This window comes from Falco naumanni, chromosome 8 (assembly GCF_017639655.2).
Source record: "Falco naumanni isolate bFalNau1 chromosome 8, bFalNau1.pat, whole genome shotgun sequence".
NCBI classification, from domain to species: Eukaryota; Metazoa; Chordata; class Aves; order Falconiformes; family Falconidae; genus Falco; species Falco naumanni.
This window is the reverse complement of record NC_054061.1, coordinates 21,454,144-21,466,983: the sequence shown is the minus strand read 5'-3', so window position 1 is coordinate 21,466,983 and position 12,840 is coordinate 21,454,144. Positions and strand designations below refer to the sequence as shown.

General features: G+C 57.3%; 1 protein-coding gene across 1 annotated transcript; it reads left to right on the top strand.

The window, feature by feature from the left end:
• The first annotated feature begins 2,681 nt into the window (after positions 1–2,681).
• On the top strand, positions 2,682–9,916 carry HBEGF (heparin binding EGF like growth factor). The gene is made up of 6 exons (XM_040604935.1): positions 2,682–2,804; positions 3,104–3,268; positions 5,798–5,975; positions 7,957–8,112; positions 8,206–8,298; positions 9,378–9,916. Exons 1-5 carry the CDS (start codon positions 2,762–2,764, stop codon positions 8,276–8,278), a joined length of 615 nt encoding a protein of 204 aa, XP_040460869.1. The 5' UTR covers positions 2,682–2,761; the 3' UTR covers positions 8,279–8,298; positions 9,378–9,916.
• Positions 9,917–12,840: the final 2,924 nt, after the last annotated feature.

Below are 12,840 nucleotides of genomic sequence, written 5' to 3'. Positions count from 1 at the left end.
CTCCAGAGCTGCTGACACTTGCAGGACCCCACTCATCCCACACCTTATAAAAGCTGTGAACCAGGTTAAACTGGTCAGAAACCAATACATGCGAGCTAAGCCCAAAACAATGATCTCAAAACACTGGGGCCAACCCCACAGGTCCCAGTGCCGCTGGCTTCTGCATCACCTCTGGCAGCCCACCTGGGCCAGAGACCAGGGGACCATCATGCCTCCCAGTGACCCACGTGGACAAAGCTGCACTGGTGCTCTTGGGAGAGAAGTGTGTTCCCAAGGTCTCCTGCACCCCACAAGGCTTTGGCAAGGGGACAGCAAAGCCAAATGGATAGCTGGTGGCAGCATTGATGCCTGTGCCAGGTTATCTGTGCCCATGGCAAGGAGGGGTGTTATGGACCAGTGGCAGCTCTTTCTGGGAAATGGGATGTGGGGGTGTACACTGGGGAAGGATGTGTCACTGCTGAGGAAATCCAGAGCGGGGCAATACAGGGCTGCTGCTGCTGGGGCTCATGGCAAGGGCCGGGAGTGCGTCCGGGCTGCAGCCATCACCCATCCCAGTGTGCGGAGGGCCCCTCGTGGGCTGTGGCAGACGAGCAGATGTTGCAGCACGTGCAGGGAGGAAAGATGTGGGTACAGCCACACTACCCTGCTGGGCAAAGCCAGCAAGGTACTACTGCCAGGGGAGAACAGCACCCTGTGTGGCATACCCACTGCCACTGTCACTGGGCTTGGCTCCCTTGGCTCTGTGGATACAAACAGCCAGGCTGTGTGCAGTGCAAACACAGCGGCAGGCAACACAAACACCCGGCCAGCACAGGCTGGTTGCACTGGAACCCACTGGCCCTGGGCAGGGTTCATCCCCAGGAGCAGCTCTTGGCTGGGGTGGGGACTATGGGGAGACCTCTGGCAGCAGGACCTGTGGATGAGGAGAGCTGGGGAGGTCCCAGGACCCGGACCTTCCCGGGGGTCTGCCTCCCCTTCCTATGGGGCCTCCCCCAGCACGGCCCTCTCACGGGATGGTGCACGGCTAGCAGTGAGGTGCAGGCAGGGAGGCTGCAGGGCCTGTGGGAGGCAGAAGGAGGCAGAGGCAAGGGAGGTTGCGGCAGGCAGAGGGGAACAGACAGCAGGAGGCAGTGAGGCAGAGGCAGGGGGACAGGCAAGCAGGAGGCAGTGGGAGGTAGAGGCAGGAAGGCAGGCAGGAATGGCAGCCTGCAAACCCCCCAACCCACCAGCTGCCAGCCCTCTGTGCCAGCAACATCCCTGGCAGCTGACGTGGGCCAGTGCCTTACTCTCCCAAGGCGCCAGGTCAGCCAGCAAATGCTGCCCGCACATGCCCAGCTTTGGGAATGTGGTGGGGAACTGGCAGGGGGGAAAATCCCCTCCCCACACAGGGACCTACCAGGGAGCCACTGCGCAGGGCTCCCCAGGGATGGAGCCCCTTGGCTGGGCCACCACTGACCTGCTTTGCTCTGCCACCAAAGTCTTTCAGGCTGCTGATGGCTGGAGGAGGTGGCAGCAAACCACCCTGTCCAAACCACCAAAGTCAAGTCTGAGCAAGAATGAGGGCGTGAGTCGGGGGGGTTGCCAAATTTTTCAGCAGTATTCCTTGGAGATGCTAACAACAATGGCAGGAATATTTAATCAGGCCTTGCTGAACCCAAACCAGCAGCAAGGCTGGGGGTTCAGGACCTCTAGGAACCAGCAAGGGGCAGCCCTACCATGAGCTGGGACAAGATTCCATGCTTGTGTGATGCCAGTGTCAGCAGTGTTTTCTGGGCAGTCATCTGGGTTGAAGACAAGGCCAAACACAACAAGTGGTCACCAGCTCAGTGAAGGGGACGGAGAAGTGCTGGCAGCCCCCAAACACAACAGCCACAGGCTGGACAGAGGAGACAAGGACAGCAGCCAACTAAGAGGGTGTTGCAAGGTGGAGCTGTGACTGAACCAGTCAGGCTCTCCATTAACCTTTAGAGGGTACAAAGGTGGCCTCATCGACAAAAAGGGTCTCTGCCACCATCTCAGGCTGCCACCTCCACACCTCTCCCGTTGTCAGTACAGTTTAGCAGGTGGCTGGAAGACTGTTCCCTGTCAGGGTGCCACCCCATCAACCAAGGCCAGGAGGAGGTTTTTGCCCTGAACTGTGAGGTCCTGCCACTTGCCTGATGCTCTTCTTGTGGGGTGCACTTGCTCCTCCTCAAACCTCCCAGGCCACCTTGGGCACTAGTCCCAACAGCCGGCGGATGCCCTGTTCCAGTGTGCCACGGTGTGCACCGTGATCCCCCTTCTTCTTCCTCTGTCTGAGACCAGACAATGAAGTCTCCAGCTTGCTTTCTCCAGGCCACCTCCTCCCCCCGCACAGTTTTAGCGCAGCCCTAGAGAGATCATCCTCTCCGCCGGGCTCCCCACGGCACGGCGCGGCGCAGCCCAGCCCCACGGTGCTGGGTCACAGAGGCTGGGGACAGAGGGTACTACCAGTGCGGCGGTAGCCGGTGAGCCTGCAACCCCCGCAGCCCCGGAGCCAGGGACCCCCTGGGGTCGTCCCCTTCCGGTCCCAGACTCCTCGCCGCCCCGGCGGGCTCCGGCCGGCGGGACCCCCCCACAGCGGCCGGGGAAGCCCTTCCCGGGGGCGGGACGGCCGGGCAGCCCCGCCCCGCCGCTCGCCGCCTTCTACCGGCCGCGGGGCCGCGCTGGCGGAGAGCGGCTGTGGGCGCGGAGCGGAGCGGAGCGGAGGTAGCTGCGGCTGGGACGCGTGTGCCCGCGGGTCATGGACGGGCGGGCGGTGCTGGTCCACGCGCTGCTGGCGGCAGGTACGGGCACGGGAGAGGAGGGTCCTGGGCACGACCAACGCGCCCCCAGCACCGGATACGCGTGGGGGGTCCTGGGCACGTGGCGGGCGGTGGTGGTCCCAGGCAGCGCGACCCCGGTCCCGTGTAGGAGGTCCTGAGCTCGGGCGGTGTGACCCTGGGCCCGGGCATGAGTGGGGACGCGCGTCCCGGGCACGCGTGGGTGGCTCTGGTCGTGGGCTACGCGGCTCCGGTCCCAGGCATGCGTGGGGGGTCCCGGGAAGGCTCAGCCCACCCCGCCTGATCGTGCCCCCTCTCCGCAGTGTGCTCGGTGGCGGCGGGCGGGCTGGGCCGTGCCGAGCTGCACAACGAGGTGCTGCACAAGGGCGGCGGCGGGGCCCCGGCCACGGCCCCGCTGCTCGCCGGCAGCCCAGCGAAGGAGGGCGTCGGAGCGGCGTCGGGGGACGACCTCAGCGAGCTGCCGAGAGGTACGGACGGGCAGGCGGAGGCGCCGCCGGGGCGGTTGGGGGTGCTGGGCGGGGGTGGGGGTCCTGGGGGGTTCGAAGCGTGGTGTCACGGGGCCGGGGGCATGGGGCCGGTACTGTCCGGCGGGGCGGGCTGGGGGCGGCTGGACCCGGGAGGGGTGCAGAAGGACCGGGGCTGGGATCGGCTCAGCCCCGCGGGGTGCCCCGGCAGCAGCTCTGGCTCCGCGTCGGAGGGGGCCGCCGGGGAGCCCCCAGTCCCCGGGTACCGAGTGCCCACGGCAGCCGTCCTGAGTGGGGCCAGCCCTGGAGCACTAGCACAGAGCAACGGCTTTAGTTGCTCCTTGCCTTGTGCCAAGGACTATGTCCCTGAAATTTCTGTCATGGGGGTCCAAAGGGTTCCCGGGCCTCCGACTCCTTGGCCAGATGGAAGGCAGAGCCCTTCTGGGGGGGCACCGCAGTCCCAGCCTGCAGGTGTGTAGCCCGGGCCAGTGGGCCTGTGCTGCCTTCCAGATGGTGGCCGCCGGCAAGGGGATCACTGTGACTCACCCCTCGCCTACACACGGCTGCTCCTCATACCTAGGCAGGGCTAGTCAGCCGGCAGTCCCTGCTACGGGGGCGTTGGGGACACTGTTGCTCTGTTAGGCTCACTGGGCATTCATGCTTGCCTCCTCTCCCCTGGCCTCAGGAGGAGAGAGTGTACGGGGGACTCTCATGGGGGTGGGACAGGGGGCCCATCACAGGCTGAGGAGGGTGACTTGTACCTGTGCCCTGCACATGACCTGCTGAGATCAGTATCCTGGAACCAGGAGGAGCGTGTTCTGCCCCATACAGTTCAACCTCCCTTTTTTTCTGTGTTCTTTGCTTTCTGGCTGTGCCATCAGACTGTGACAAAAAAGCCTGCAAAACCGGTCTGATCCCCTTGCATCCAAGGGGATGCAGCCCCCGGGAAACACTGTTACCCCTCCTGCTGGGAGAGAGATGCTGCAGCCTGCTCCTCTGTGCATCCCCCTGAGGAGGGGACCCTGTCCTAGAGCAAGTAGTCTGGCAGGCATGGGCTGGCCCTCATCTGTGGGACAGTCTGAGGGGATGGGGGATATCTGATTAATGAGGCTGCAGCCTCTCTGAGTACTTTTTCGATGCCTTGAGCTGAGCTGCAGTCAGAAAAATCTGCCTTTTGTGTTGAAGGCACCTTCCTCTGTGCCACAGCCACCTGGGTGTCTGACTGGGGGAAAGCAACAGCATCCCCCTGCCCACCTGGTCTGGACAGTTTTCCTACCAGCAAGACCTTCCAGATCTTCTCTGGCTGCCCTAAGGGACAGAGGCCTGGGGAGGAGGGGTGGTGACAGTGGAGGTGGCTTGGGGGGGTCAGCAGGGTCAGCAGCACTGTGTGTCTGCTGGCTGTGGCTGGAAGATAACTCACAGGGGAGGGGACAACCTCTGCTGCCAGCCTGGGGCAGAGCCCTGGGCCTCAACCGGATCCAGGAGTTTCTCCAAGCCACAGAGTTTCCTGGAGTATCAGTGTCTCCAGGTGCAGCATGAAGGATATGGAAATTGAGAAATAACTTTGCTAGGTGTGCAACTGGTGTGCTCCAGCACAAGAGGTGCTGGTTACATCAGGAAGTGGCTGAGAAGGAATTAGGCAGGCTACAACTTGCCACGTTAGGTTCAGCCACCTTCTTCTCCCCAGGCACTGCAGGGCTTAGTTCATTTTTCCCTGGGCTCAGTGGAGTTACCAAGCACCGTGGTTCAGGGGGAGCTGAAAGGTCCTTCTCAGAGCAGTGAGCACTCTAGTATCTCGGCACCTTCTGAGATCAAGCTGTGGGCTGACTTTTTGGGCATCTGCATATCTTAAAAACTATTCCAGTAATGTTGCTGGTTTTGGTCCATGTCCAGGCAAGGAGTTCATTGCTCTGGTTCTCAGCAACCTAGCAGGGAGCTGAGCTGGCCTTGTGCCAAAAGCCACCAGGCTCTGCGCTGCAATTAAAACTTACCTTTGCAACCCATGGGAATGCTGCTCTTGCCATCTCTTTGGCTCTGCAAAACCAAAAATTAAGCCAGGCTTGCTCTCTTAATCCTGCTCTGGGTGTGCAAGGCATCCGTGTACCCACAGGAAGGAGTGTCCATCAGAGCCATGAATGGGGTCTTACAAAAGACTGCGCTCATTGGGGAAATAAAAGCCAGATAAAGGAGCAATTAAGAATTTTCTGTGTTCAGTGGAAACTTGTGCATATAATAGCAACATTCGAGATGCATAAAGCACTGTTTCTGTGTGCGCGCCCCCCCCCGATTCCTTTCTTTCCTTGAAAATTGTTCTTATGAATCAGAAAGGCCATGATATTTGCGAGAAGCTGAAAAAAAAAAGAAAAAAGAAAAAAAAAAACAAACCAAAAACCTCTGCGTGGGGGCAGATCACTGCACAAAGGGCTGCAGGAGTGCCAGGGCTGAGCCTGGGGTTTGCTGCTCTGCTTTCTCTTCAGCTGACACACAGAGGTGATGTGACTGCTGTTTTCTCCATCCCAAATTGTCTTCCAGTTGCTTTCCTGTCAAAGCCTCAGGGCCTGGTTACTCCCAAGAAAAAAGGGAATGGGAATAAAAGAAGAAAAGGCAAAGGCCTGGGGAAGAAGAGAGACCCGTGCCTGCGGAAGTACAAGGATTTCTGTATTCATGGCGAATGCAAATACATCAGAGAGCTGGGAGCTCCCTCCTGCATGTGAGTTGCTGGCGTGTGCCTGTGCCAGGGGAGCCTTAGTCATGGTTCCTTCAATTCTCTGGGCTGGACAGAGGAAGAGCAGAGGAGATATTTTTAGTGCATGTTCTATGTCCATGCAGGGACAGCTCTGACTTGGCCTCTTCCTTGTGCTTCTTGAGCAAGGTCCATCCCCCACTAAAAGCTCTCATGGACTTAGACCCAGCATCCCCTGCTGGTGCAGTGAGCTCTGGCAGAGCTGTTGCAGAGACCTGCAGTGGTGGGGGCTGGAAGATGGTGAGCAGGGGCTGGGGTCTCACAGCCAAGGTCGTCTGTGGATCTGGTTTGCAAGAGCCCATCCTGACTCTGTAACCCTGTGTCCCACTGTCCCTCACTGCTGCCAGCCTTGGCTGAGAGCTCGGAGCTTCTGCAGCTGTCGACATACTGGTGCAGGCAGGAGGAGCATCTCTGCTGTGGCACCAGCAAGGCAGTTCGGAGGTAGCAGCTTTGGGGACAGTCTGCCAAAGCCCAGGCTGTCCCTTGGCCCTGATGAAGGACAGGGCTGTGAACGCCACCTCCCCCACCCCTCTGGGATTCAGGTAGAGAGCAGGTACTAGATGAGGCAAGTGGAAAAGAAAGTGCTTGCCTGCTACCAGGGCACCTGGATCCAGCACAGCTACCAGGGGAAATACCCAGGGGTGCACATTTGATCCCTGCTGACGTGGGCAAGAGTTGAGCTGGCAGATACATAAGAGGCTTTGTTCTTTGCTGTCAATCCTCTGAGCCACCCAACCCTGTGCCTGGAGCCTGGGAAAAGTAATAGCTCCCTGGCTTATAGTGCCCACAAGATCTCATGCCGTGCAATCCACAAGGATCAGGATCCACATGGCTCCTTGAACCGCTTAGTTCATGAAGTTGGGCCCTTGCACAGGGGGCTTGGGACTGCCAGCAAGAGGAGATCTCTGTTGGTTCGGCTTGGACCTGTGACCCAGCATGATCTGGGGTACCACAACCCCCTACCTTGGACTGGGACAGCCAGGTATCTCCTGCTCTTCCCAGATCCCTGGGGCTGGAATAGGACCTGGGACATGGGAAAGGCAGGAGGGGTCTGTGGGGACTGGCTGGGGTTCTGCAGCCTGGTGGCCCATCCCTGGGTGGTATCTCCTCAGAGCCATCATGGTTTTTAGGATCAGCAGCCCCAGTCCCCTCCAATAATGACACCTCATGTGGGCTGGTGTCACTTGGTTGTCACTGCTCTTCATGGCTGGTTGCCTGTGTTGCAGAGCATCCTGGGTGGTGGCTTCCTTGGGCTGGTCCCTGGTGCATGGGGTGGGATGAGAATGCTGCCAGGCTGTGTCCTGCACCTCTGCATTATGCCCGGCCTCACTGGAAGGTTATGCTGGTGCATGGTATTGTTGCAGGGCAGGCAGGAAGGCTGGGCTGAGACCCCATCTTGGAAATCAGTGCCAGTGACCCTCGGGCTTGGTATATCTGTCTGGTTGCATCAGTGTACTTTGACTCACAGGGTGAGGGGGCAGCCTTGTAGCTCTGCTGGGGAGTGTTATTTCTGCTACGTGAGTAATCTCCCTGAGTCTGTAGGGAGATGGCACACCTCTGGCTGGCAGAGTGTGCAGGGACATCCTGCTTTGAGGGAAGCGCTGAGCTATGTCCAGCTGCTTCTCTGCTACCTTGCATGGGACTTCCCACTTCCAGAGGTGGTTTGGGCAGCCTGGCTCCACCTGGGGACACCAGGGAAGAGCACAGACTTTGGTATTTTCTTCTGGGGGGAGCTCAGCCTTTCTAGGAATCTTCATTTTGTGCTTGGGGAAGGAGAAACTTAATTGACCAATACCAGAGAGGTGATGGTGACTTCAGACCTCCCAGCTCAGGGGAAGGGGAACAATGGAAATAGGCAGGGTGCTGGCTAAGGCTGAGAAAAGAGACGGCACCTTTTCATTGGGGTGTGAGGGACTCGGTGACCTTTAAGGCTTTTCTTCTTGCCCAGATGCCAGCCAGGATACCATGGAGAGAGATGCCATGGCCTTTTGCTGCCTGTGGAGCACCCCCCCAGTGCATATGACCACACTACGGCACTGGCTGTTGTTGCTGTCATCCTGTCCTCCCTGTGTCTCATCATCATCGCAGCCCTGCTGATGCTCAGGTGAGTGGGCTGGGGCTGAGCCATCGGATCCATGCAGGGGAAGGTGGCAGGGACCTCTCCATGCTCTGAGCATCTCTTTGCTTGGCCTCACAGGTGTCACAAGAGGGGTGTCTACAATGTAGAAAATGAAGAGAAAATCAAGCTGGGCATCGCTGTGAGTCACTGAGGATGCCGGGTGCTGGCAAGGTGAGCCCTTGGCTGGGCATGGGGCAGTGGTGAGGCAGGTGGACATCTGGGGGCTCTGCTTGTTCATGCTGGCTGGGACTGCTGCGTGGGTCCCATGCCAGAGCCAGGCAGGAGCTGAAGGCAGTTTGAGTCTGGAGAAGCAGCTTGCTGGATTTGGCCCAAGAGCCTGGACTTCTCTGTGGGGCTCCAGCCCTCTTCCCCTTCCTGCTCAAGCCCTTGTCCCCTGACACCCCAAGCCACCACCAACAACTCTTTTCTAATCTTAAGTCCCTGTTTTGCCGTGTCGTTGCATGCTTTTGCGATGTTTGGCAGTGGGGAAGCTGCTTCTGGTTTTTTTCCCCCCACTTGTTCTGCTCCCTCTGTGACCCTCTGAGTCACTTCCCCTCCTTGGATATTGCCTCTATTTATATATGCATAAAAAAAACCCCCTTCCTTTTCACTCCCACTCTGCTTATTACTTGCACTAATGTAATGCCTTGCAGCTGGGCATGGGGGAATCTTGCTGCCAGCCCCATGCGATGTTACTCTGGCTGGGCCATGGGGTGTGCTCTGCCCCAGGGGTGGCCACGTGGCTGGGTTCTGGAAAGCTTGCAGACTTCCTCTGGTCTGGTCCAAACCCTGACGTTAGATGTGCCCATACGTATTACAGCTACTTCTCTTTTTTTCAAAAACCTACAATCTTTGTTCTTTGTGAGGATGAGGTAATGCCTTCAAAGAATTTCTGTAATGTTGGTAATAGTATTGGGGGTGGGATTTTTAGCTGTTTATAGGAGCTGAATTTTGGGGAAGGGTATTCAGCACAAGGCTTTCATCACTGTCCCCTCTGTCCTGGGGATTATTTGGGATGATATGTCCAGGGGGAAATGCTGCGGTCACTGGAAGGGAAATGTGGTGGACATGGGGTGGGATGCTTAGCTGCTGCTCCCCCAGCTTCCTGGCTCCCATCCTTCTGGGTCCAGCCCCACAAGGTGGAGTGGCTGCTGAGGGCTCTTCCACTGGGCTGGCCCTGCTATTCAGGAGCCGCTCCCTGGGCAGTGGCCCCGGGCTGTGTTGTAAGCTCTCCTGCTGCTGTCTTGTAGGGGTCGGCACTAACACACTTCTACCTCCTGGAAGACATGAGAGCCACGGAACCAGCGCCGTCCCTGGGAGCCTGAAGCCTGGCAAGAGCTCACTGAAGCAGCAGGAGAGCACCTGCTTTGGGGCTGGTTGGGCAGTGGTGTCACTGCAAGCAGCTTTGTGGCTATCTCTGGGATGGAGGGGGCTTGACAGAGACACTTGCCAGCCAGGTGACTGCATGGAGGCAGGAGGGACAGGCCAGTCTGCAGCAGAGGGGCTCTTGGGCATCTCTCCATCCGCTGTAGTGATGCTGAGGAACAAACTGTGAAAGGCGAGGAAACCAGGCCCGGGGCTTTCTTAGGCACAGGAGGGGTGGGAGGGTAACAGCTATTTAACAATATATTTTTCATTTTAAATTATATATTTATTTTAGATAAACTGTACATAGTATTTATATTTATTGTAGGTCTGGCCCTGCCTCCTTCGTGTAGGTCAAGATGACAGGGTCAGACCTCCCTTATTTTTTAAGTGCAATGTAATATTCTAATAAATAACACTTTGTTACAAACACTCTGGTTGTTAATTTAATGACAGAGGTGGAAAGGAGTCAGACATTTGAAGACTGTAGGTAGCAGCATGCCCTTGCTAGTGGGGTACTGCGAAGAGTATCAGAGATCCCAAGTACATGGCAGAGGTTGCTAGATCGGCTTGTGCCTTCCTTGGGGTGCAGCAGACCAGTGTGGTACAAGGGTCTGGTGGCAGGATCTGTACTGCAGGAACCTGCAGCCAGGCCAGCCCCATCTGTGTTTCTTTGGAGATTTCCACCTTTGCCAGCTGATGCCCAGGGAGGGATGTGATGTCTGTTCATCAAGCAGAGCTGCCTCTGGTGTGGGTGAAGCCACTCTGGCCGCTGATCAGTCCAAATGTGACTGAGCTGAGATCAGGGTGAGATGCTGGTTTTAGAAGAGACCCTTGAAGCAGAAAGGGTGGGCTTTTACCCATGCAGGAAACCTGCTTTCCTCCAGCCCCTTTTCCTTCAGTAGATGTCAAACTTCAGTTTTCAAAGGGGAATGCTAATCTAGTGCTTTCCACTCCTGCTCCTACAACGTGCATTGAAGCTGGGCAGTGAGTAGTCCGCAGAACTTTTTTTTTTTTTTGGCCTAATTTAGCTCAGGTAAAGCATGAAATAAGCTTTATGCTCATGGGGAAGAGGTTGCTTAGGAAATGAGTATGTAAGTTCATCCCCCTCGCACAGTTGATAAGTTTTGCAGTAGCAAAGCCTGGGGTGTGGGAAGGGGGAAATGCAACAATACTTTGGCTTTCCAGTGCTTCCTGGGATATTCAAAGATACCTACTTTCCTGAGATAGATAGCCTGAAGTACATGGCTACAGCAGTTGGGAAGCAGGTGGGTGACAATGGGCACCCTAGTGTGTTATTATCTGGAGAGTAAAAGCCCCCAGCAGCTGCAGTGGCCTGAGTCCCAGAACCAGGGAAACAAACTACTGGCTCCGTTTTGTGCAAACCTGAACCTTAATGCTATGGGAGTGCCAGTTTAATCAGAGACTCCAAACTTTGGCCTTTTTCAAAGTCTATTAAGCAAATAATGCCTCCAGCTGCTGTGTAGGAGGCCCTTCTGTTCCAGGTCACCTGGCTGTAATCCCTGCCTTGATGTGCTCCTGCTGTTCCCCTTCCTGGAGCTGCTCCCTGGTCCAGCCCTGCCACCTTTCTGCCTTTCACAGTGGGCAGCTCCACATGCCCAGGGCTCCATGCCACCCTGGTGGGCACTGGGAATAGCTCCACTGGAAGGCTTTTCTGCAGGAAGCTGGACGTCTGCATGGAGCCCAGCTGCCCCTGCAAAGATGTGTTCTCATCTACTTTGCTCCTCCTGCAGGCTGGCAGTGCATGCTGGGCTGCCCACTGGTGGTAATTTAACAGGTCAAGAGATGGGAAATGTATTTTGGAGATGTAGGCAGTGAGAAGCTAGCTGGATCTGTGGGGTGGCTCCCTCTGCCCCACTGGGCTAGGAAAGGCTGACAGTCCTTTGGATGTCCTCTTCATGGCTAAGACAGGGATGAAGCCCCTAGGACAGATTCCTGGTCTGGCTGTACTTGTGGCCATGAAACAGCAGGTGACCCAGAGCCTGGCTGGGGCACTTGGGACTCTGCCCTGCCCAAAGATGCCCATGCATCGTGCAGGGAAGCTGGGCTGTTTGCCTAACCATGCCTGCAAGAATGGGGTGCCAGGAAAGCAGTCTCCACCACCCCACTGTCCCCCTTAGAAAGGAGTGGGTGTCTGTGACAGCTGTCCATGCTGAGTACTGGTGGGAGTCCTGGTGAAGGCAAGCAGTGGCCTCCAGCAGCTCCAGCTCAGCAGCCTGGTCTTTCATCCCCCTCTAGGCACAGACCCAGGAGCACAAACATTTCACCAGCCACTGTGTTTCCTGATTGTCATGGCATCAAGCCCACTTGCTGCCTCTGACACTGACTCCATACTGTTACCTTTGGCATCTCGCTTCAGATCCCTTTGACGCCTGTGCCTGGCTTGTCTATGGGTGACAAAATGTGTGCCCAGCCCACTAAATGCTATCACCAGTGTGTCCCCCACCCCCCTGCCTGGGCTCACTTGGTCCTGCTGCAGGCAAAGATCATGTGCCTGGAGAAGCGCCCTGTGGTGGCTTCTTTTCTCCAGAATGAGGGTGAAAGCTAGGAGACCTCCAAAATCCCAGATATATGTTTAATAAAAATTGCAATAGTCATTAGTCAATTTAGTAACCAGGTCTTCCCTGCCTGCCCCAGCACTTTGGCAGCCGTGCTTTAGCACCTTTGGCCATCACCGTGCAGCAGGGTTTGGGTGGGGCAGGGGTGCAGCGGTGCACTAGGGCAGAGATGAAGCAGCCAAAGAGGCACCCCAGAAGTGGCTGAACCACCCCCACTGCCTCCCTTTGGAAGCAGTGGCAACAGCCCAGCACACAGCTCCACTTCTCTTATTTTCCTCCTGACTGGGGTTGTTGGCTTTGCCCAGCTACTCGCCCAGCCCACTAAGCCTTGAGCCTGGGATGGGCTTTGCCACAGTAAGGCATCTCCCACAGGTTTGTTGCCACTGCACAGAGGGCAACACAAACCTCCCTAGGCACCTGTGGGGCTGGGGACACAGTGGAAGGCCTCATGCTGGCTTGCAGGTGCCCTTGTGGGCAACAGGTGCAGGCAGTGGAGCCCGCCCCCAGCTCCAGCTCTGCACTGGGTGAGTAACAACGCTGGGGGGCCAGCGGGTGGGCAGCAGCAGTGGCTAGGAAGAGCTGGGGAGGGCACTGAAAGGGCCAGCTGTGCTCTGGGAGCAGGTGGCAACAAGAGCCAAGAGTCCCTGAAGGTCAGATCCTGCATTCTGCCTTCTAACAGGGGTGTTGCAGCAGGTTCCCCCATCTGCCTCTGGCTGCAGAGCAGCATGCTGGCCACTGCAGTTTTTGCTACTTTTGCCCAAAATGTGTC